Source organism: Momordica charantia (assembly GCF_013281855.1).
Source record: "Momordica charantia cultivar OHB3-1 chromosome 6 unlocalized genomic scaffold, Mcharantia_2.0 BLBB01000006.1, whole genome shotgun sequence".
Taxonomy (NCBI): domain Eukaryota; kingdom Viridiplantae; phylum Streptophyta; class Magnoliopsida; order Cucurbitales; family Cucurbitaceae; genus Momordica; species Momordica charantia.
In genome coordinates this window covers 15503481-15529416 of record NW_028275164.1, presented here as the reverse complement: position 1 = coordinate 15529416, position 25936 = coordinate 15503481, and the positions used below count along the sequence as shown (strand labels likewise).

The 25936-nt window shown below is 33.7% G+C and overlaps 1 protein-coding gene and 1 long non-coding RNA gene across 2 annotated transcripts; both read left to right on the top strand.

The window, feature by feature from the left end:
• Positions 1–5940: 5940 nt before the first annotated feature.
• Positions 5941–14664, top strand: LOC111019590 (carboxyl-terminal peptidase (DUF239)). Its single transcript, XM_022295982.2, has 7 exons — positions 5941–6362; positions 6996–7082; positions 7528–7812; positions 8929–9099; positions 10685–10738; positions 13109–13255; positions 13823–14664. The coding sequence occupies exons 1-7, from the start codon at positions 6168–6170 to the stop codon at positions 14198–14200; spliced, it is 1317 nt and encodes a 438-aa protein (XP_022151674.1). The 5' UTR covers positions 5941–6167; the 3' UTR covers positions 14201–14664.
• A 6488-nt stretch (positions 14665–21152) lies between these two features.
• On the top strand, positions 21153–22801 carry LOC111019610 (uncharacterized). The gene is made up of 2 exons (XR_002602574.2): positions 21153–21340; positions 21803–22801. It is a non-coding gene; the product is annotated as an uncharacterized LOC111019610 (long non-coding RNA).
• The last annotated feature ends 3135 nt before the right edge of the window (positions 22802–25936 follow it).

Genomic DNA, 25936 nt, shown 5'->3' with positions numbered 1-25936 from the left:
AATAGGCACGTAAAATTCTTTTTTTTTTTTTTTGAAAAAACTATATTTGTAAAATCATAATCTTGTTACTATATTTGTTAATATGACAATGTAAATGACCCGCTATTGAAATTTTTTGTAATGCAAAATAAAAAGACCTTATTTATTTATTTATTTGGATAGAAACTAAAGTTCAAAGAACACGAGATTATGTCTTAATACCGGTCCCACCTGAACATGAGTTAACGTAATTCAACTAGGTAACTATCTTAATTAATTAAAGGTCCGAAGTTCCATTTATAATATTATATTTTTATTTAAAAAATTCAAATAAATTATCACTAAAATTTTAAAGCATTGCAAAAAAAGTTATTATCATTACAAAAAAAGTAAACATGAGTTTTTTTTTTTTTTCTTAAATAAGAAGTAAACCTTAATTGATTGAGTTACAGTCATTATCTCCAACCAAGAGATTTTGAGCTCGATCTCCCACCCCACATGTTGTACTAAATAATAATAATAATAGTTTATTGCTATATGATCCTTTGTTATGGGTACTTTGGATAAAATTTTATTAAACGAAAAATTGGAATTCATGAATGTTGTTGGAGGTTATTTCTTAGATGCTACATGTCAACATTTTATATATAGGACAGAAAGTGTTGAGCATGAATCGATGTATATGTTATTGGTTGTTTGGAACTTCGTAAAGATCAAGTTCACCAATGTAGACTTCAACAGCCAAGCCTCGTAAGGGACAAGTTGAGGATCCCAACATCAATTGTCGCTACCCCTTAACCACTTTTCCGACTCGTAACCATTCCCCAAGCGATGTCAGAGATCAAATATCTATAAATATATAGAGTTCTTCCTCACTTTTGAAATACGCAAAACTATTCTCTCTCTGCGCATAGATTGAACTTGAACTGACTTGAATGTTAAGTGTCTTTTCTCTGTGCGTGCAGGTATTGTGCGTTCATGGGTCATCCGAGTCTGAACTTCACGAAGTTGGTCATTTCTATGATCAAACAAATGCAGTTGGTGGGATTGAAGGGTCACAATTTTAAGTTTAACATTGATGGATTGAATTAATTCTTTACATAGTCCACAACAAATTTCAATTAGATTTCAAAAAAACACACACAAGATAAAAACTAAAAAGAAATGGACTCACATTGAGGGAAGTATCGAAGCAATGTCTAAATAATTTTTTCCACAATACAAATAGGGGACCATACATAATAGCTAGGTTTTTCGCGAGTCATAGCAAGAGAATAACCCTCAAAATGAGGCTAAATATATGTGTTTGTCTTTGAATCTTTGAGTGGTTTTTTTTAATTTAATCATTTATATTTTAACATTTTTCAATTTAATCTTTGACTGTGGTAAATATTAAAATTAGTTAATAATAAACTTAACATGACATAATACTTAGCGAATTAGGCAAAAATTTAGAAGGGTAAAAAGGTCCTTCAGAAAATAAAACTTTAAATTTTCTATTGATTTCTTAAATATTTGGAGGAAGAAATTAGAAAATTCCTTGGAATGAAAGACAGTTTTGAATTAGCTTTGTCTACGAACAAGGAAGCTATAAGTAATGCAACTATGAATTTCATGGAGAGTTCGATCCTGGCCTCTCTTAGAATAATATTTTTCTTCTAATAAGTTGATCATCCGTCAATTATTTAATATTTAACAATGGTGAGAAGGACTAAATTGAAAAATTTTAACACGTAAGGATTAAATTAAATTTTTTAAAACAATAAAAACTAAATTTAAAGGAAGGAAAAAAAAGACCTCTATACTAATTAAAGACCATAAACCAGGGACGGATCCACATTGGACCAGGGGCATGTGCCCTTATCTTTTACCTTCATTCTCTCAAACTAGACAAAATTTGTGGTTTCCAACAAGTCGTCTGTAATTTTAATGATGTAAATACTGTATTTTCTAATTCTTTTTATTTTTCAAGAGTGTGGTAATATCTTTACTCATCATAATCTATAGTTGGTTTCTTCAACCAAGTCATTCAAAATTGTGCTGATATAAATTAAAGCCTTGTTTGCGACGAAAAAGGGAAGTAGAAAGAAAAAAAAAATGTTTATGGGAGAAGAAAAAGAGTAGAGAGTAGGAGTTTCTTGGAAAATTAAAATATAGATGTTGACAATATTATAATTAAAAGAATACGCAATATTCAGGTGTAGGAGTTGATGAATGGCTGACTACAAAATTTCTCTCTCACTTATCAATGTGAGAGATTCGAGAATAGATTATAGAAGCCTTATTACTCTCATTTAATATCAACCCACGTGTTCCTTCTTCCATGGCTTCACTTCAATCATTTTATTCGAGGGCAAAATACATTTTTATCCAAAGACTTGAAATTGGTACCCATTTAATTTTTAAGGCTTCAAAATGGACACTTCTTATCTCGAAGATTTTGGAAAAACAAAATTAATGAAGTATTGTTAGTTGACTAAAGATGATATTCATTGGTTAACTTATTACTTTGCTGATTTGGTACTATCAACTCTTAATAATAGTTAATTGTTGGTTGGACATCCTATCTCCGATCCTTACTCTTCTTCTCTTTCCTCTCTCCTTCTCTTTTTTCCTCCCCTCCACTAAACTTGTCACGGCTCACCGGCTCTATCCTCGTCAACTGTTGTTGCACCATCATCGACACTCTTTCGTTGTCGTCGTCAAAATCCTTGCTAGTGTTTCTCATTATTCGTTCGAAAACCTTCTGTTGCCAAAAAGTTAAACCACATGTTCGTCGTAATCCTTTGTCTCCATCATACTATCATTGAGGAACTTGTATCCAAATCGAACAAGAAATCTTCCTCGTGTTAGATTTAGACGAGGAATGCTCGTTCCTCTTTGGAACGATGAAATTTCTTGTTTGATCTGGACACGGAATGCTCATTACTCATCAAATCTAGAACGAGGAACCTTTCCTTGTTTGAAATCTAATGAGGAACCAGCATACCTAGTCCAGATGTGGAATGAGGAAGATTCCTAGTGTGATCGAGCACTAGTTCTTTGACGACGACATGGCAAAGTTTGACAATGAGAAGGATGGTGGCAAGGAGAGATGATATATGCGGGCGACGGCAAGGTGCGTCGAAGGAGGCGGAGAAAGTGGAGGAGATTGGAAGAAGTTCAATTAGAACAAATATTATTAAATTAATATATTTTGCCAAATGAGCAACTTAAATTCCACATCATTTTAACATTAGTCAACAGTCAAATTAATTTAATAAATTCAATATTATTAAATTAATATATTCATGAATGTTTCTAATTTCTTATTTTTAATGAAACGTTTCTAAAATTGTGTAGAAATTTTGGGCACAATAAAGTCAAGAAATTTCTTGTTTGTTGACTCTTGTTCTCAATATATTTTCCAAAACAGAAATAAAACTATTATTTTATAATTATTGACTTATAAAATGCATAAATAAATATAACATAAAAATTAAATATTTAATTTAATAAATTAATTTTCATAAAAAAATTTACTTTTTATAATTTAAAATTTTAGAGAACCAAAAATAAAAATGGTCATATTAAACAATTCTATGTTTCCTTTTTCAATAAAAAAAATAGAAAAAGAAACAACAACACTCACCAAACACAATATAATTTTTATTTATTAAGAAAACAAAAAACAACAAAGAGAAACGAGAGCATAGTTATCTAAACAATTTAGGTCCTTTAGTAATGTTTTCCTTTCTTGTTTCTCATTTCCAATTTCATTAAGAATCCTAAGCATTTTACAACTAATTATGTCTATTTGTTTCTCATTGTTTGGAAACCTTGTCAAAATTATATATAAATTTTGAAAACAATTCAAACAAGTTTCTTGTCTATGTTTCCAATTTGTTTCAAAAGTACACAAATATAAATATTGTTTGATCATTCTTAAATTCATGGGTGTTGAAGTACTATAATTCTATTTTTCTTTATTAAAAATGAGAAAACAGAAACAAGAAATGGAAACATTACCAAACGGATCCTTAAATTTTAAAATTACTTTTTATTATCTAATCAAACATGTAATATGAAGCTTTATCAAAGTTTTCAATGACTAAAAAGTATATTTTTTTCACGTACATTCCAAAAATCATATCTAAAACAAACTCGCCTTACCTTAGGTCACACTATTTGTTCACCTATTTAGGACCCAAACTAAATTCAATCTACAATTTCTAGCTACACTCAGAACTATATATATATATATATATATAAAACTAAGCAACACAATTTTCCCCTACAAAATCTAGACACACTTTCTAGCTACATAAATAAAAGGTCTAAAAATGATTATTCAACACAAATTCTACCAATTCTCTCTGGCTAATAAAACCACTATTCTCAAACACTATGCTTTATTTAAAAAGAGACACCTATAAAAAATAGCCTTAAAGATACCTTTCTTTTTAGGGAAACAAAAAAACTTCATTAATGGAAAAAAATAAATGCTTCATTTGAGAAATCAAACTCAAATTCACACGAGAAGACAAAGCTTTATATGCTAATTTATGGGCTAGGGAGTTCGCCCTTTCTTGGGACATGAGCAAAATGGAGGAAGAGTTGCGGATATATCATAAATCAAAGCTTCATCCTCACTTAGGTCTTCGATTTTTCCTTTCATCATTTTGATGGTTATGAGTGAGTTGGATTCGATAATCACTTGGTGAAAATTGAGCTAGATGGCTAAGTGAAGACCTTCCCGATCCTACAAATTTCTGCGCGAATGGGGTTAGAGTGCAACGGGATCCATTCTTATTTTTCCAGCAAGAACAACAGTAAACTCATTCAGACAGACATGATCTCCATCTCCATTTTGTTAATCGATGTCCAACACAAATCATCAACGTTTAAAGTCTTAAAGAGTACTAGAAACACGAAGTTCCTTAGTCCAATTTAAATTTTTAATATAAACCAATGCCTTTGAATTTAGGACATCACCCAAAGCAAAAAATTTAGGAAGGAAATGGTAACATATCATATTCCCAATTATATATACCTATTTGGATATAAAAGTATTGAACAATGAGGAGACAATGCACGTGCCACCACCCTAAGGAATTTGAAACCATTCTAAATAAGTGAAACTTGGGTGAGGTTTACAACTAAAGTCAAAAATAAAAAATAAAAAAGGTGGAGCCAAAAATTTTCATATAGAAAGGCAAAATTCTATGCTTGTAACTTTTTGTAGGTATAATTTTGAAGTTTTTGAAAATTTGAGGAGTAAATTAATTAGGACGAATTTTAGTTGTTTTAAAATTTTGGTTAAAAGATCTGGTCGCATTTTTTTAATTTAGTTTTTATTTTTTAAAAAGTTTCAATTCGGTCTTATTATATATAACATTTCTATTTATAAATGTTAAAATTGATTTTAATAAATCAGTAAAAATTGCAAAGGGATTAAACTACTCTAAGAGAAGGAAATTCGAGTTAAACTGAACATAACTCAACTGATTAAGATATATATCTTTTACCCAACATGTTATTGTCGAAAAAGAAGAAAGTTCTAATTTCTCCTTTTAAATTTTTAAGACGTTAGTTGAAGCTTCAACTTTCTTCTTTGAGGCGTCCCTAGTTTCTTACTAACTCACTAAATATTATGTCTGTAATCTTATCTTTAGTCAATTTTAATATTCACTAGAAAAAATTTAAATTTTCTAAACGACGGATTAGAGCATATACGCGTGAGTACATACATTTAACTCGAACTTTTTCATACGACATTCTCAATCTAAGACAAATTAATAATTAAAGAGTAATTTCTCCGTCCTCCCTCGATCGCTCGTGGCGGTCACGAGATCTAGAGAGAGAAAGAGGAGAAACGTAGAAGGGAAAGAAAAAAAGTGGGAAGGTGTGGAGTTTGAAGAAAGTATTAATGGCAAAGAGAGATGACAGATATGCACATTGAAGAAGGAGAGAATATGAGTGTAATAAAAAGAGGAGGGGACTGTTTCAGTTTGGTAGGTTTCAAAATTTTTATTAAATCTCTCTCTCTCTCTCCCTTCTCTCTCTCTCTCTCTTCTTTTTCTTTTTTCTTCCCATTCATCTGAATCCAATGCAATCATGATCTTGATGCTGAAAGTCCTTTAATTTAATGGTGTTTTTGTTCATTGAACTCTCTCTCTCTACAACTTGTTTGTTCTCTCTCTAGAGAAATGGGGTGTGGAAAGAGATTTTTTTTGAGCCCTCCTCCTCTGGCTCTTGCTCTTGCTCTTGTTCTTGTTGTTTTTGAAAGATTCAGTCTGGTTTTTGGGCTGAATTATACATATAAACAAGTCAGCAGCTTGAGATTGGACAGGATTCAAAGGCATTTGGACAACATTAACAAGCCTCCTCTTCTCACCATTCAGGTCAATCTATAACACTCTTTTTTCTTCTTTCTTTCCATTTTTATGTATCTCACGTCTTGGACTTGAGCCTCGTGGTATCACCAACTACGGTTCAAACCCTGTGCTTGTGAGCATTGATTCTTGGAAATCGAAAAAAGATTTATGTATTTTGAGAAAATTGTTTAATTTTTTGGCTTTTGTCAGTTCTTTGTCTTTAGGTTGAAGAAAATGGTTGATTTTGTTTTCTTTTTTCTTTTCTGTTTTTCTCTTATAACTTCCATTTTTTCTTTTATTTGGGTTTCTTAAATTTTCAATTTTTATCTAATATGTACATTACTTCTTTTTTTTTTTTAAGAAAATTGTTGTTTTTTTTTTCTGTTTTTCTCTTAGTCTTCATTCAATTTGACTTGGGTTTCAAAAAGTTTCAATTTTTATTTACTATATATTATATTTATAATCTCCTATAAATTTATGGCTTTTTCCTGTTGACTTTTTTTATGAAAAATGTTGGTTTTTTCAAATTATATATATATTCCCTTTTTTTATCATTTGGGTTTCTAATATTATTAATTTTTATCTCTTATACATTAATGAGGTTTTTCTTTTTCTTTTTTTTTTCATTTTTACTAATATTTTCTTTTCTTTCTTGTTCAGAGCCCTGATGGTGATATTATAGATTGTGTTCATAAACGAAAACAGCCGGCTCTTGATCATCCCCTCTTGAAGAACCACAAGATTCAGGTCCAATTTCTTCTCTTTATCTCACAAAAAATAAATAAAATAAACTTCTGAGTCCTATTTTGGTTTTTGAAATTTCATATTTATTCTATTTTAGTCCTCAAATTTTTAAAAGATAATTATATTTTAGTTGTCATCATTTTGCCATCAACTATTTAATAAAATATGCATATTACATGTTAACAATTGATTATACGTTTTAATGTAGATCCAATTTTTATTTGCCTTTCTAATAACCATTGATTATACGTTTTAAAAGACATTTCTAAACTCTAGCCAGATTGTTCCAACCTCTTTAAATGTTCTTGAAGCTGCAATCGTTTATGATATAGAACATAAATCGATAGAAAAATAACGACAATGATGAAAATAACTATTTTTTAAATTTAATAAACTACAAATAAATTAAAATTAGCTGAAATTAAAAAAAATTGTGTTATTTTTGTAGAGAGGGCCAACGGAATGGCCAAGAGTGAAGAAGATGAAGGAGAAGAATGAAGTAAAGGATGGCGATGGCAGTGAAGGGAGGCGGGGATCAGGTGCGGGAGGTGCATGGCAAACTTGGCGTGTGAACGGAACACGGTGTCCGAAGGGGAGTATTCCAGTGCGACGGAGCACAGTGAACGACGTGCTACGAGCCAAGTCTTTGTTTGACTTTGGCAAGAAACGACGGCCGATTCTTCTTGACCGCCAAATGGACGCTCCTGATGTGGTCAGCGGGAATGGTCACGAGGTAGCGTATCTTTTCCTTCCCCATCCTACTTTTTTTCTAGCATTTAAGTTGAAAGATGGGAGTTTTTATGAATCTGTTACTTCACTTCAACTCTATATTTGTTAGCTAGGTGTATCATTAAATTTTTATCGATAAAAATAATAAAAAAAGATATAAATACACTTTTGATTTTTTTTCTTTTTGTTTTGGTAAAGTTTTTACTTTCATTTTCCAAATTTCAAAGTAATAGGATTAGAGATTTGAATATTGACCTTTTAGTCGAGGTTATAACGTTTTAACTAATTGAATTATACTCTTGGTGGACACTTCATAGACATGAAAATTTTAATTATTAGAAAGTAACTACAAAAGTTTCGAGATTAAATTTATAACTTAATGTTTTGAACGATTTCTAATTTGACAAAGTAAATTTATTTCAAATGACGTAGTATGTATATTAATTTTATTTTTTTTATTGTACATATTTGTACTTTTTTATATATTGGCAAAAGAGATAATATCAAATTAACGTTACATAAAATTGACTAAAAATGCTAAGGTTCCATACTCATCTAACTATTGTAGCTGGATTTTTCCTTTTTATTAAAAGACTAATTAAAAATATTTCTTACACTTTAGTGGTTAAATTGCTATAGTACTATATATACATAAAACTTAGAGATGAAGTGAAACTTTTCCCAAATCTTAAAGGAAAAAAAAAACATTTCTCTTTCCTAAAAAACTATTAACATATCATTTCTAGATCGTTTTAGAAATTTTCCAACTCCAAAAATAAAATTTAATCATTATCTAAACAAATTAATTAAAAATTGACTGGTCAAAAGAGTTGGTGTTGTCAATTAAAAGATAATAAATGCGACACTGCAAAAAATTCAAACACAAAACCATCTAGTTCAATATCGCTAAACTCGATCGGGACATATCTACTTTTATATTCATTACTAACACATTTTCTATTAGAATTTATCTCCAAATATGGAAAGCTGGGCTTATTGTTGAATAATTAATTCCGTTTAATTGTTGGCTAAATGCCGAACACCTACTATTTTCTTGATCTGAGGACATCAAATTTGATATGATCATAGCCGTCTGATATGCGGTTGCACAAACTTGCAGCATGCGATCGCGTACACAGGATCCTCGCAGGAGATGTACGGAGCGAAGGCGACAATAAACGTGTGGGACCCGTCAATCCAAGTGGTCAACGAGTTCAGCCTCTCCCAGATTTGGATCCTCTCGGGATCATTCGACGGCTCAGATCTCAACAGCATAGAAGCTGGTTGGCAGGTATTTTTTTCATTTCCTACACCCTCCCGCACACAATCCAATACCCCTTTTATTTATTTATAATATCTTTTAAATTAAGTTTTTTCATTTTTCATTTTTTTTTTGTTAAGCTTGTTGGATTAATGCAACTTCCAAGAGTTTCAACTGCGTCGAATCCAAAGCTGTTTATTTTTTTCCCCCGTATTGTTTTTCCGCTCCAATTTTCGAAATTATTTCATTGGTCTTTTAAATAAAAGATTATAAATATTTTGTATTTTTTTAGAGGATATTTTGTATTTATTTAGTTTCTCAATTATTAAAAGTTTTAATAATGTTTCCGAACTTCCAATTTTAGTTGGAGGTAAGGCTATGTTGTATTAAAAAGAAAAGTCTATGTCATTAACACGATTGACAAAAGAGCACAAATGAACCTGCGAATTTGATAAGTAGAGGTAAATGAACCAAAAAATTGTATTTAAAATGTATTATGCAATTCCGCTTCAATTCATTTTTTCTTTGTAAAATGTACTTTTTGTCCCTAAATTTTGAATTTAGTTTCTATTTGATCCATCTACTTTAAAAAGTTATACTTCATCCTCTAAATTTTGAGTTTGGTTTTTTTTTGGTTTCTAAGTTTCAACACTTTTAATTTTAAATTTTGAGATTAGTTTCCATTTGATCCAACCTTTAAGTTTTTACTAATTCTTACTTTTGGTCCCTGAATATAACATAACCGTTGTTAACCCCAGTAAAATGTTGATCTTGATACTACTAGATCGATTTAATATTAAGTTATGTGTCTACATATAAATTATATAATTTACATAATATTTCAATAGGTGTTCTGGCCGGAAAAAGAAATCTCTCTAGCATACTATCCTATAATAGAATGTTGGCCGAGATTTTTTTACTAGTTTTTTTTACCATGGCCTATTGAAATGTAATAAAAAATTATTTTTATCAGGTAAGTCTAAAATAATATTAATTAATATTAAATGGATCTATCGTCATCCTCATCAACATTTTGTTGGTTCTGTTATGTCAAGGACGAAAATGAGCATTAGTGAAAACTTAGGAATAAAAATGTTGAAATATTGAAACCTATGACCAAATGGAAACTAAATTCAAAATTCAAAGATAAAAGTGTACCCTTCGAAATCTAAAGACTAAATGGAAATTAAATTCAAAATTCAAAATTCAAAAGTAAAAGGGTAATATTTTGAAACTTAGAGACCACGTGGAAATTAAACTCAAAACTAAGGGACTAAAGGATATCTTCCCTTTTTTTCTGGGCTTGTTCGCCTTTATTTTATTAAAGAGTTTACTTCTTTATTTCACATTTGTATCAAATTATCACTTGTTAATCTAATCCACCTAGACTAGAGATTTATTAAAATTAAAATTAAAAAAATGTTATTGGAACTGACACTAAATAAACAGAACTATGAGAGTACAAGTTCTAAATTTATATTTAACTGTATTTTTTTTTCTTTTTTTCTTTTCTTGTGACAGAATATACTTAAGTGTTAGGATATTAGAAATATTTATCTAAATGTATTTTAGAATTTATTGAATTTTCTAAAGTTTTGATTATTCTACTAGTCAGGTCAGTCCGGAGCTTTATGGGGACAGCAGACCAAGATTATTCACATATTGGACGGTCAGATCTCTAATCTCCCTTGTTTTAGTTTTTAAAAATTGCCCCATAATATAAATCTATATATAACCTTTATCTTTAAAACAAGTATTTTTTTTTATTTAATTATAACTTTAGTTAGGTTAGTTTGGTCCAACCCAAAACTAATTTTGAGAAAATGTACCTAGGAAGCAATTTATCTTACAAAATTTTAATTTATTTGAACTCATGACAACTAAATAAGCTTACAACACAATCCATCCTTATACTTTCAGTTGGATTGATCAATTTTTTAGAATATTGGTTTGGATGATGGATCAGTTCTTAATTATCAGAATTTTTTAACATGGTTACACGAACCATACTTAGGTTTTTACCAATCAGCATCTATTTCCATGTTAACTACTCATAAAATTTTGAAAGTTTTTTTTGGATTTTTGAAAAACATAAAAGAAAGAAAAAACAATATGCTTTTCTCTCTTACTTGTCAAAAAGTGAATCTTAAACATCTAAATATTTTTCCAGTTACCATCATAAAGCACATTTTAAAATTTTTATAATATAAATAAATAAAAAGAATATATATATATATATATATATATATATATATATATATATATAATCATACATGTTCTATGTCATATTTAAAATTTTTCATTTCATTAACCCTTTTTTTAAGAAAAAATCTTGAACAACTTTACATGTGACATTAAATTAATGAGTTTAAGTCCTCGTCACTATTATATTATTTTTCAAATTAATTACAATTTTTCCTACATTTTAGCACAAATAATTGAAATCAAAATAAAATCAATAAATAAATACATAATTGGATTTTGGGATATTGGGATATTGGGAAGATTATATTAATAAATGGTTTGTTCTCTTTCTATTGACTTTGAAAAATGCACAACATTTAATTACATTATCACATATATTTAGAAGGCTAGATTTAGAGAAACCATGTGACATTATAACCTAAATTACAAGAAAGATATTGATTGAGATTTAAATATATAACCTTCAAGATTGAGACTTTTTGATATTTTATTTCATGTCTCCTTGTGCCAAGTTGATATAAAATTTTAGAAAAGAATTGGGATCAAGTGTTTGGATGTGTTTTCATAAAATTGTATTGGAAATATTTTAGATCAATTTTTTACTTATATCACAACTAGTTTAAATCAATTGAAAAGATCTAACGATTTTAACTTTTTCAAAAGAATATTACCTTTTGATCGAATGAGAATTTAAATATACAAGTTTTAAGTAATAATTTAATTAATTGAACTAAAGTTATTGCTATCTTAACTAATTGAACTACCAAAAGGTCTAAAATGCTTAATCGTGTTGTACCACCAAAATAGTAATTCCTGTTTTTATTTTAAAATGAGTTGAAATCATATTCTAGTCTACATTAATTCAAGGAGTTATTTATTTATTTTTTTTAGTACGACATGTTGGAGAGAAAATTTGAACTCTCAACCTTTTGATTGGAGATATATGTCAATTACTGCCTTCGCTGTGACAAATCAAGAAGTTAATTAAACATTTAAAGAAAAAATAAATAATTTTTCTAAATTTTATGCTAATCAAAATAAAAAATTTAACAACAAAAATCTAGACATACTTTTGTGCAACGTCTTGAGACAAATTTCTCTTTCAAAATAATTGAAAGTACAAAATTCAAAGTAAATGTGATATTTCATCAATCAAAATAAAATTAAAAACCTTTCTATATTCACGTAGAAAATTGATTTACTATTAAATATAATAATAATAATAACTCGGTTAAATTATAAATTTGGTCTTATTTAGACCAAATTTAAATAATATAAAAATTAAATTTAAATACTATTTTAGTCCTCTACTCTTGAGTTGGGTTCATTTTAGTCTTTATATTTTCAAATTTTATTTATTTCATACTTTTAAAACTTTGATTTTGGTTCAGATACTTTTGAAAAATATCTAATTTAATATATAATTGCAAAATATAACATAAATTTTATACAAAATAGAAAACATTTAATGTAAATTTATGATAATATTTCAAAAAATTTAGTAAGTGGAGTGTGATGTTAAAATTATGATCTATAGAAATGAGATAAAAATAAAAATGAAGAGATTAAAATAGTCATTTATTAAAAGTACAAGAATCTAAATAGACATTTTAAAAGTACAATAACAAAAAAGACGTTTTGAAAAGTATTTAAACTTAAAAAATAAAGAAAGAGATTAAAATAATCCGTTTTTAAAAGTATAAGAATCTTAATAGAAATTTTGAAAGTATATGGACAAAAACATGTTTTATAAGCACACGTTGAATTAAAATAGCGAAGAAATTGAGGACAAAATTGTAATTTAACATAATAGAAATATATATATATTTTTCAGAGTGACGCGTATCAGGCAACGGGGTGCTACAACCTTCTATGCGCTGGATTTGTACAAACAAACAGCAAAATCGCGATCGGAGCGGCGATTTCTCCCATCTCTTCATTTACCGGCAGCCAATATGACGTCACCATTCTCATTTGGAAGGTCCGTTATTTTTTTTTATTTCCTCCTCTCCTCTCCCTTGCCCTCCATTTTCTATTTTCTTTAATATATATTATTAAATTTTAAATCTTATTTTAATTTCTCAACTTTCTATTTTTATTTATTTTAATCCTTCGGAAAATATTCATTTTATTACTTATATTTCAAAAAGTGATCGTTTTAATTTCATTTAATCTTTTTTCCCTGGAACAACTGACTCAACAAATTTCTTAAAATATTTCGTAGTTTTATATTAAATAATTTTCGTTAGGTACAAAATTTGTGATAGTATTTTGAAATAAAAATTGACCAAAACGAAAAATGTAGACATTTTGAAAGCACGTGGACAAAAATTGAAATTACAGATTTTAGACCTTTTATTTAACCTTTGTTATGATTTTTTAAAGTAAAAGGTGATGAAGTATTGCTTAGTAAAACTAGTTAATTTTATCCTGGACCAACATACAAAAATTAGTCATTATTATTACTTATTAATTTACTCAATGTGCACTTTCTTTTAAATCAACTACTAAAAGTTAGTTTCTGTTGGTTTCCCGGAAAAAACAACAGGATCCAAAGCTGGGAAACTGGTGGATGGGATTTGGGGACAATACTTTGGTAGGGTATTGGCCGGCGGAACTGTTCACTCACCTCGTCGACCACGCCACCATGGTGGAGTGGGGCGGCGAGGTGGTGAACTCAAAGGCCAGGGGTGAGCACACCTCCACCCAAATGGGCTCCGGTCGTTTCGCTGAGGAGGGCTTTGGCAAGGCTAGCTACTTTCGAAACCTCGAGATCGTTGACTCCGACAATAGCCTTAGTGCTGTCCAAGAAATCTCAACGTTGGCGGAGAACAACCATTGCTACAATATTATGAGCTCCTACAATGACCAATGGGGCACCCACTTCTACTACGGCGGCCCTGGAAGAAATCCTGAATGCCAATGATCATTGTCTCGTCCACTCATGCGAGATCTATTAAAAGGAAAATTCAATTCTCATTTTTTAATTTGACAAGGTGGATCAATTTTCACGGTATATATTTTCAATTTCATCAAATGGAGTAAAATGATAAAGAATTATAACATTTATCTAAATTTGATGAAATTGAAAATTTATACCGTAAATATTGATTGAGGGGTAGGAATTGAATTTTTCTTTTATTCTCCTATATTATAACTATTTTAAGGGCTATTTTAGTAACTGAAATTAATTCTTTAATTGTGTAATTAATGATTAATGTGGGCAGCTATTTCCACTCCTGTTTTTGCTTCACTTTCAAAGGTTTCGATTGGGAGAGAAATGAACTTGTACCATTCGAATAAAGGCATTGTATCGCTTAAACATGCTTGGAAATAGCAATATTTTGTAAGCTTATTACCCACTTAATTTACAAGTATTTTTTACATCTACTTTGAATTATTATTATTATCATTTATCATTTATATATTTTAATATAAATTTTAATTTAGAAATATAAGGTTTATATCATATATTTGTCAGAATAGAGAAAGGGAGGAAATCAAAGAGAAATGTCTTTTCTATCCTCCAGGGTACTTAACATTGAAAAATGAGGAAAGTTGACTTGTGGCTCTTTTTGGAGACTTAGCCCCATGGCTACCACCAGAAGTGTGCTGAGTTAGTCATACAAAATAAAAGTTTGTTTGATAACGTTTTTATTTCTAATTTTATTAAGAAACCTAAGTATTTAACAACTTTTTATGTTTCTTGATCCTCATTTTTAGAAACATTATCAAAATTGTTAGAAATTTTGAAAATAACAAAAACAAGTTTCGTGTTTCTTGTTCCCGTTATAATTTATTCCGAAACATAAAAAAAATACTATTTTATTATTATTGAATCTATGTGGTCAGTGCCATGCAATTTTATTTTATTTTTTTTTTAAAAAGGAGGAAACAGAAAAAAAATGAGAACGTTACCAAACGGACCTAAATAGTTAAAAAACCTAATTTAATGTCAAGCAATTATAGATGGGAAAATAACAAAACATCAATAAACTAAAACTCCGTTTACTTACCCGCAATCGTAATGTGAATGAATTGGAATGAAAATCAATCGGAATCATAATGTTATTCCTTTGATGTTGTTGTCGAATGAGAAATTTTGGCTAATTACTAAATGTCACGTCACAAAATTAAAATTACATTTATGACCAATGATAAAATTACACGTGTCCTAAATTAATTTTAAAATCGACGAATCTAATCATGCCACATGTCTCTCTTATGGCCGTCCGATTGAAATCAACTAATTGAATCAAAACCCATAAGGAGATTGGGCCCACGCCCATGGCCCATTAAAGCTCATGACCCATACAAGACCCACCAAGCTCTATAAATAGAGGGAGTCACCTCTCATTTGAGACATTCTAAAAGATCCAGAAGCATTGAAGATTAAGAGCCTTTGGAGCATTGAGAGTCATCTACTACCGTTCAGATTGCGAAGTGTCATGGTCATGCTCGTCCAGAGCATGTCGCCCATGGTCGCATGCCTATAATACCCTCTTCCCTCCTACTTTTATACCATGTATTTACTTTTGCATGTTATTTACTTTTCATTGTACTTTTGGTGGCGAGTGACTTCTCGCCACTTTGCATGTTCACGTCTGCCAGAGGCAAAATGCTTTATAATGTACTATAGAGGGATACACCTAGTCTCCTCCCTACATCGAGTTGTATTCTTGTCTTGCCGCTAATCTATTCTCTTGCATTCAAGCATACAACAAGCTTTCCAAAATGTCTTCAAACGTTTTCCAAACCTTTTTCCTCTAACTCCGTTTTCTAAAACCGTTTTCTCGAGAACGAGGGTCGAAGTTGCGATATATAGTCGTGGTGTCGCCGATTATCCGATTCTCATTGGCTGACTTGCGTGTGGGCATGAGCAAGTGCCGCACAATCGCTTTGGGAGTCCTTTGAAAGATGCGATTGTGACAGTTGGTATCAGAGCCTAGTTGGCTCCTCGGATCGAGATCAGTAATCATGTCGGTAGTGAAACAGTTGAACAAGAAACATGTCGAACGACTTGTGCAAATTGAGGAACAACTATTGTTCTTAAGAGAAGTCCCTGATCATGTTCGGTTCTTAGAAAATAGGCTAGAAGAGTTGGCTAGCAAAGCCGATGGAATCGATGCGACAAATGCTCGAATTGACGCATTGCCAGTGAAAGAGTTGTTGGTTAAGGTTGAGACCCTAGAAAACAAAGCTGGGAAAATGACTAGTTTCGAGCGAGAGGACAACTCGACAAGCTTTGTTGCTCATGTAGAGGAGCGAGTTGAAGAATTAGATTGCTCCCAGAAAGCGATCATGCAGATGGTCAGCGACCTTTTCGACGACTTTCGAGCTGCTATAGAAGTCGTGCTGGCAGAAGTCGCCGAGATAAACATGAAGGTGAACCTCACCATGAGAGTGGTGGGAAACCAAGGCCCAGCATGAGGCAATGTCCAGTTTAACAAGGTGAAGATTCCAGAGCCTAAGTCCTTTGGCGGAACTTGCGATGCCAAGGCCCTCGAGAACTTCATCTTTAACGTCGAACAATACTTTCGAGCTATGAGTACAACGACAGAAGAAGCCAAGATCACTTTGGCAACCATGCATCTAGCTGAAGATGCAAAGCTTTGGTGGAGGTCCAAGTATATGGACATCCAAGAGGGTCGATGCACTATAAACACATGGGATGAGTTGAAGAAAGCTCTAAGGGCACAGTTCTTTTCGGAGAATGTTGAGATTCTAGCGAGACGTAAACTGCGAGAGTTGAGACACACTAGGTACATTAGAGACTACGTGAAACAGTTCGCGGCACTGATGTTGGACATACGAGACATGTCAGAGAAAGACAAAGTCTTCTATTAGTGGAAGGCTTGAAACCATGGGCCAAGTTCAAGTTGTATGATCAAGAGGTTCAAGACCTCTGCTCTGCTTATGCTGCGGCTGAAAGCCTGTTTGATCTTATAATGATCGGTCACAAGACAACAGAAGGAACCAACCCTCTTCGAGTAGTGGGAACAAACCCACCAGAACAAACTCACCCAAAAGTGGGGGAGGAGGCAGGAATGAAGGAGCAGACCGCAGACCCTATCAGAGGGGTGGAACCAACTGGCGAGGGCAAAACCAACAGAACAACTTCAATCGAGGACCCTTTGTTTGCTTTCTGTGTAAAGGGGCTTATCGCATAAGCGACTGCCTGCATCGAGCTGCCCTGAAGAAACTCCAAGCTACAATAGCCAATGGTCCTGAGGTCGAGAATGAAGTTGTCGAGACAGAGATACCGACCGAAGAGCCTACTGATAACCTCTGCATTGGGGCACTGAAATTTTTGTCGGCTCTCCAGAAGAAAGTAGGGGAAGCAAAAAAACAGCTAAAGAGAGGGCTCATGTATGTGGACGTGTTGGTTCACGGTAAAGCTGCTAAGAGTACTATGGTGGATTCTGGAGCCACACACAACTTCATGGCTGAAATCTAGGCTCGCTGTCGGAATTTACAATGGGATAAGGATCCAGGGAAGATGAAAGTAGTTAACTTCGCGGTCCTCCCCATCGTAAGGATAGCAAAAAGCGTCCAACTGAAGATCGGGACATGGAGCGGCAAAGTAGATTTTGTGATTGTTAGAATGGATGACTTTGACGTCGTGCTTGGAATGGAATTCCTTCTAGAGCACAAAGTCATCCTTATGCCCCTAGCAAAGTGTTTAGTTGTTACTGGGTCTGATCCCACTGTTGTTCTGACGAGCATAAAATAACCAAGTAGGCTTAGATGATATCAGCTCTGCAGCTGAAGAGGGGCTTGCTCACGACAAACCAACACTTATGACCATTCCAGTAATCGAAGAAGAGAGCAGTAAAAAAAGTGATCCTAGTGAGATCCAACAAGTCCTAGCTGATTACGCAGATGTTATGCCCGACAGTCTGCCAAAGTCCCTACTGCCACATAGGGGAATCGACCATGTAATTGAACTTGTCACAGGGGCTAAATCGCCCGCTAAGAATGCCTACCGCATGGCCCCTTTCGAGTTAGCAAAACTCAGGAAGCAGCAGGATGACTTGTTGAATGCAGGATTCATCCGTCCGGCAAAGGCTCCCTGTGGGGCCCCAGTCCTTTTTCAAAAGAAGAAGGACGACAGTCTCCGCCTGTGTATCGACTACCGCACCTTGAACAAACTCACGGTGAGCAATAAGTACCCATTGCCCATCATCACCTATCTATTTGACCGTCTCCACAGGGCCAAGTACTTTTCTAAGCTAGACTTGAGGTCTGGATACTACCAAGTGCGCATTGCTGCGGGAGACGAGCCCAAGACAACCTGTGTCACGAGATATGGGGCCTTCGAATTCCTCGTTATGCCCTTTGGCCTTACCAATGCTCTATTGACGTTTTGCACTCGAATGAATCAGGTGTTCCATGAGTATCTTGATAAGTTTGTGGTAGTCTACCTCGATGACATAGTAGTCTACAGTTCTTCCATGGTGGAACACCAGATCTACTTACAGCTGGTCTTTGAGAAGCTGAGATAGAATGAATTATATGTGAAGAGAGATAAATGTGCCTTTGCATAGAAGCGCATCAACTTCCTGGGCCATGTGATCGAGTGTGGCCGAATTGGCATGGAAGACGGAAAGGTCAAGGCTATTCAAGATTGGAAAGTTATGAGTTCCCTCACTGAACTACGGTCTTTCCTCGGGCTGGCAAACTATTATCGAAGATTTGTCGAAGGATTCTATAAAAAGGCAGGATCATTAACTGAACTCCTGAAGAAGAGTAATACTTGGAGTTGGACTCCAGAATGTCAGGCGGCTTTTGATAAATTGAAGAAAGCCATGACGGAAGGACCAATGCTTGGTACCGCAGATGTCACCAAGCCATTTGAGGTAGAAACTGATGCCTCAGACTTCGCCCTAGGTGGTGTTATCCTTCAAGATGGACACCCAGTGGCGTATGAAAGCCGAAAGTTGAACGACACACAAAAGAGGTATGTAGCCTCCGAGAAAGAGATGTTAGCAGTAGTCCACTGCCTGAGAGCCTGGAGACAATATCTCTTAGGTTCCAAGTTTGTTGTCAAGACCGACAACAGTTCGATATGTCATTTCTTCAATCAGTCAAAGTTGTCCTCGAAGCAAGCCCAATGGCAAGAGTACCTCGTCGAATTCGACTTCCAATTCGAACATAGGCCTGGTCGATCAACCCAAGCAGCAGACGCCCTTAGTCGAAAGAGCGAACATGCGGCCCTGTGCATGTTAGCTCATCTGAAAGCAAGCAAGTTGAGGGGGTCTGTCTATGAAGCTATCAAGACACATTTGAAAGACGATCCAACAGCACAGACAATCATTCAGCTAGCAAAGGCTGGGAAGACCTGTCAGTTTTAGGTCGAAGACGACCTCCTTTTTACCTAAGGCAATCGTCTCTACGTTCCGCGAGCAGGAAACCTGAAGAAACTCTTGATGGAAGAATGTCATGACACCATGTGGGCTGGCCATGCTGGGTGGCAGAGAACTTATGCCCTACTGAAGAAAGGGTACTACTGGCCGAACTTACAAGACGACGTTATGCAGTACACCAAGACGTGTCTCATCTTCCAACAAGACAAAGTTGAGAGAACTAAAATTGCGGGCTTACTAGAGGCCCTTATAGTACCGTCAAGGCCTTGGGAGAGCGTATCCCTGGACTTCATTACCCACCTAACCAAGGTTGAAGAATTTGAAGATATCCTTGTTATTGTCCACAGATTCTCAAAATATGCAACCTTTGTCCCAACTCCAAAGATGTGTTCCACAGAGATGACAGACGCATCTATTCTTAAAAAAACATAGTGAAACTGTGGGGTGTCCCTGAAAGCATTGTGACTGATAGAGATGGAAGATTCGCAGGGACCTTCTGGACGGAACTATTTTAGTTACTTGGCTCGAACTTGAACATATCCTTAAGCTACCACCTGCAAACCGACGGTCAGATAGAACACTTCAATAGCCCGTTAAAGGAATACCTCCGCCACTTGATTGATGCTCGACAGAAAAACTGGATACAGATGCTTGATGCAGCCCAGTTTTGTTTCAACTTTCAGAAGAGTACTACTACAGGGAAGGTTCCTTTCGAAATAGTATGAGAGCGCTTACCTGTGTTACCTCACATCATCGACCATCCTTACATAAGAAAGAGCCCCCAAGCATACAACTTCACCAAAGAATGGCGACAATCCACAGATGTTCAAGAAGCGCAGACCATTAGAATTCCAAGCAGGAGATCAAGTGCTCATTAAATTAGGTCCGGAACAGCTCTGATTCCGAGGTAACAAAAATCAACGCCTTGAGTGGAAGTACGAGGGACCAGTCCACGTTATTCAGAAGGTCAGGAAGATGTCGTACAAGGTCCAATTACCCTCATGGATGAAAATTCACACAGTGATTCATATGAGCAATTTGAAATCCTATCACCCGGACAGCATCGACCCCACACGTAACAAAGTGATTCGACCAGTGGTCATTTTGAACAACAAGATAGAAAAAGAAGTTGAAGAAATCCTAGCTGAAAGAACTCGTCAAGTCGGACGACCGAGAAGGGACGTACATGAATTCTTAGTCAAATTGACAGGGCTTCCAAATGAAGAAATCAGTTGGGAGCGCGTAGAAGATTTGAAATCAGCATCAACCCAGATCGCAGAGTTCGAGCAACGTCGGTTGATAGGGACGTCAACCATTTAAGTGGGGGATAAAACTCGTCCAGAGCATGTCTATAATACCCTTCTTTTGTTATAAAATTTTATTTAATTAAAAATGTGGTCAACTAGATATTTTTTTTAGAAATGGAAGAAATGATAAAGATGATGGAAAATGTTAAAAAGAAGTAATAAATAAATAAATAAATAGAAAGAAAGAAAAAAAAACGTCAAAGGTGGGGAGTAAGAGAGAGAAAAGAAGATAGGAAAGAGAGAGAAAGACAAAAAAAAAAGGAAGAAGAAAGGGAAGTCACGGGAGAAGAAGAAGAAAGGAAAGGGGAAGAAACAAGGTTCCAAGTGGCCGAAAAAGCGTGGATAACGCCGGAAAACGGATCTAGAAGTTAATAGGCAACGTTTTGAGGGTCGGTAAGTTGATTTTTCAAGGAAAGTAAATATGGGTTTTTCTTCCTTTTGCTCAAATAACTCCTTGGGTTCTATTTTTTTTTTTTTTGAAATCTTTGTTTGGGAGGAAGTGTAAAAGAAGAAACGAGGGTAAACTTACTCCCAATGTGTTGATGTTTTTCATGGAAGGGTAAATTTGAGTTAGGTAAGGAGATGAGTTAAATGGTAGATATTGGTAAATTGAAGAAGAATCCATTGAGAAATGAGGAGTAAATTTTGTGATAAAAGTAAGTCTTTTGCCATAAAACTAAATGAGGAGAAAAAAAAAGACGTATTGGTACGAAATTAGGAATTACACTTTTGTTCAAACAAATTGTCATGGAAGAGAATAAGTATGGAGTGAGTTTAGAATTTATTCTCCTAAAATTGCTATTAAGATTTATTCATGTTAGTGTTAAAATGTTAGTGTTAAAATTGATGTTACAGGTGATGTAGAGATCGGAACGGCTTACAACCTTAATTCCTCATGCCAATAGGCTTGTGAGTGGTTACTTTATGAAATATTTTCATCTACTATGACATAGTTACCATTGGTTGGGTCTATTAAGAGTTGAATCTAGCAATTTATGGATTTTGCATGATTGACAAAGTTCAATTTATGTTTGACACTTACAATTATTCATAAATTTGAAATGACGATAGTGGTAAAGCTGTTGATTCCATAGAATAAAGAACAACGATTGATTTTTAATGAACTATGGCTATGACGTCAGATTGCAAGTTGATGACATTAGAACAATCGTGGTTATAGTGTTGTTTGTGAAAATGAGTGTCATGGTGGAAATCAAATTCCAATGACTAGATTGTATATCCATAGTGATTTCCACTACACATATATAAATTTACCCTATAGTATATGTATGAATGGATTGTCTGCTTCGCGTTTGGGAGTGTTCTCGACGTGTTGTATGATTAGTTTGCTCTGTTATGTATATTGAGATTATTGATATATAGCAAGACCAGAATTTGCTCTGTTATGTATCTTGAGATTATTGATACGTAGCATGACCAGGATTTTCTCTGCCGTGTATCTTGAGATTAGCGATACATTGTAAGACCAGAATTGCTCTACTACACACCTTGAAATCTTTTGGTATGTAGCATGACCAGTTGCTCCGCTATGAGTGGGCGTAAAGTTCACGCATAGTATGACCAGTTTTCTCTGCTATACCCGTTGAGATCTTCCGTGTATAGTATGACCAGTTACTCAACTGTGTGTATTAATGTTTATGCCCGCATGAGTAGTTTGGGCACAAAGATGATGAGGAATACTACACTCATATTATAGCTTAATTAATAGATAGTTTTTTACATGAACTTACCATTGATATATGTATTTAAAGCTGCTCGCTACAACCAGTATGTAATAAGTACTTAACTAAAAAAAATAGTGTTGTTATATATACATATTTTCATTTAAACATAGTGCTCGATTCCTGCTTAATATTCTAGCACTCATTGAGTTGTTAGCTCACCATTTTCTCCTGTTTTTTTGGTCCATTCTACCAGGCAGCACTTGAATTTCAAGAACCTATTGTGAACGGTATCGCCACAAAGTTCCTTACCTAGATTTAATGCCTCACAGACTCCAAATAGATCTCCATCTTCTAATAACTATTCACAATTCCATTTCTCAAGTATATATGCATTTTCTTGCCATTGTACACAACATTTTTTGGCAATCCCTATGACAGATTGTGAATCACAATGTAATAATATTAGTACATATTTCATCCACAATCATAACATATTCCGTGAAATAAAAATTATTTACACTTCTACACATAAGTATGGTAGAATAATCCATATGGCAGTTTGTTGATTTCCATGAAGTATAGTTTCTCCACCGGCAGTTTGCTAAATAATTTAAATAACAACATCACATCGTTAATTGACCTCAGATGCACATGAGTAATTAACCAATCATATACATTTATTATACTCATGATTATAGTAATATATAACTTCAAAAGGAAAATAATTTTTGCGACAATTATGCACTATTTAATGTATCATTTATTTCTTTTGATATCATAGTGATCACTATAAAATATTCATAACAAATAATTTTATATATTCAATCAAAATAAAACTATATATTCAACTATGGTAAGGCAAGATTTCAAACCACCACTAAGAAAATCTTAAACATACCTCCAATTTAATTGAACAACACATATAATTGGATTTTACACAACACATTTCATATTTCCAAAAAGTAATAAGTAAGAAAATTATATTTCAAATTAATATAAATAAAATAATTTTCAATCTAATGAAAATTCATGACCAATTACAAATCTCAATAACCACACTAATTTAAGATATGAGATTAAACTTAAATTGAGATACTTCATTACCTCATTTCTTATTCTTCGCAATTTGAAGCTGCATCTCAAAACAACCTATTCAACTTGCTCGATTCTTTTTCCATTTTTCAAATTCTTTCCGATGGCAATCCCCACAATCGTGATATTTGCATAAATACTTCTCCGACAATAATGCCAAGGGAATCTCCAGCCAATCGACAGTTCTGAAACATAGAAAACAAGAGAGATTATAAACCACAAAAGGAAAATTTCACTCAATTAAACCACACAAAGTATTAAATGATATGCTGGTTCGGTTCACGGTCTGGTTCATGGGTGGTTCATATTTTTTTTAAGAAATATGAGATTCTCTCTCTTCTAAAATAAGAAAAAAGAAAGATACTCATCTTCTCTCCCTCCATCTTCTCCTTCTCCCTTTCAATCTCATCCACCATTCCTTTGGTGTTCCCAGCCGCCATTGACTCTTTCTCACCGACAACTACCTCTGATGACCATGGGCAGAGCGGCACGACGGCAGTAACCCATAGTGGTGCAGCCTTCATCACCACGAACACGAACCGCGTTGATTCGACCAGAGCAAATCATCGATCAGTATAGCATTTTAGATAAAACCTCAAACCAGTGGCACCGACGACTCGAGCAAAAACCTGTGGTAGCTGCGTCTCCTCCATGAACTAGATTTGATATCCATCCATGAGTAACAGCATTTTCGTCAACGGACCCACAGTGGCACAACCATGCTGCTCCCTTACAAATGTGAGGTTCGACGACGTCCATTGGCATTAGCAGATATGTTGGTGTTGGGATTATGGAGACAAATCAAGGAGAAAATCTTTTTCCAATAGGAAAATGCCCATTTAAATTTTTCATTGTCCTATTTAGTTTGGACTTTTTTATTTTCCCATTCCCTTTTAGTTTTTGTCATACCATCTATTATAAATAGAGATAGATGGGTCATTTCATTGGTATGCACAAATAGGGAGTTGTGAGAAATTCTCAAAGAAGAGAGAATTTGAGAGCTAAATACTTGTGTATGCATTCAAGAGTTTGAAAGACTTGTAGAGTGATTCGTGAGCGTTTTCTATGTGAGGAAAAACTGAGAGAAATCATTGTAAGGGGCTTGTAAACTCTTGGGAGATTCTTCTTGACATTTTAGTAGATCCTACAGTGGTAGCAGAGAACTGGATGTAGCCCACATTGGGTGAACCAGTATAGATCCGGCATTTAATTTTTCTTATCCCTAGTCTTTATTTATCGTTCTTGTTACTTAGAAGTTTTATATTATTTTATCTAATCCTTTTAAGTGCAGGTTGCATTTTTTCATAACAATTGGTATCAGAGCTCAAGGTTGAAGAACGATGACTGGAGAAGATAAATTGGTTATTTTTTATGGAACTGATTTTTCGTACTGATTATTGAACTGATTTAAGTGTTTTTTTTATCTTTCGTACTGTGCAACAATTGGAACTGATTTTGATAGAACTGATAAATTGGTTATTTGATTCTTTTTCCTTGGAAAGTAAGGAACTTTGTATGTCAACGACAACGACAAAGATATGATAACTGTTGTAGATCATTCGAGTCAGACCCAATTATGGCACAGTAGGCTGGGACATATAAGTGAAAAATTTATGAAAATTCTTTACTCTACAGGGAAGCTAGAAGGACTTAAGGTAGTGGAACACAAGTTATGCAAAGGATGCATATTTGGGAAATAGAGTCGTGTCAGTTTCTCAAAGACAGGTTCAACGCCAAAGTCTGGAAAATTGGAGTTGGTTCACACCAATGTGTGGGGGGCCTTCTGAAGTTTCTTTCATTGGAGGTTCCAGATACTATGTAACTTTCCTAGATGACTCAAGCATGGAAGGTATGGACTTATTTTATTAAACATAAGTTTGATGTGTTTTCTGTTTTCAAAACATGGAAGACTATGGTAGAGAATGAGACAGGCCTGAAAATCAAAAGCTTGAGGTTAGATAATGGTGGTGAGTATGTTAGTAGGGAATTCAAGAAATATTGTGAAGATAGTGGAATTGTGATGGTAAAGACTCTTCCAGGGACACCACAGTAGAACGATGTGGCAGAGAGAATGAACAGGACGCTGAATGAGCGTGCTAGGAGCATGAGAATACATGCAGAATTGTCTAAGATGTTTTGGGCAGAGGTAATCAATTGTGTGACCTATCTGATCAATAGGAGCCCAACCACATCACTAGACTTCAAATTGCCT

Coding starts and splice junctions, on each gene's coding strand:
- LOC111019590 (XM_022295982.2), top strand. CDS start 6,168: ATGGGGTGTGGAAAGAGATTTTTTTTGAGCCCTCCTCCTCTGGCTCTT. Junction 10,739..13,108: donor GATTATTCACATATTGGACG/GTCAGATCTCTA, acceptor TATATTTTTCAG/AGTGACGCGTATCAGGCAAC. Junction 13,256..13,822: donor TCACCATTCTCATTTGGAAG/GTCCGTTATTTT, acceptor AAAAAACAACAG/GATCCAAAGCTGGGAAACTG.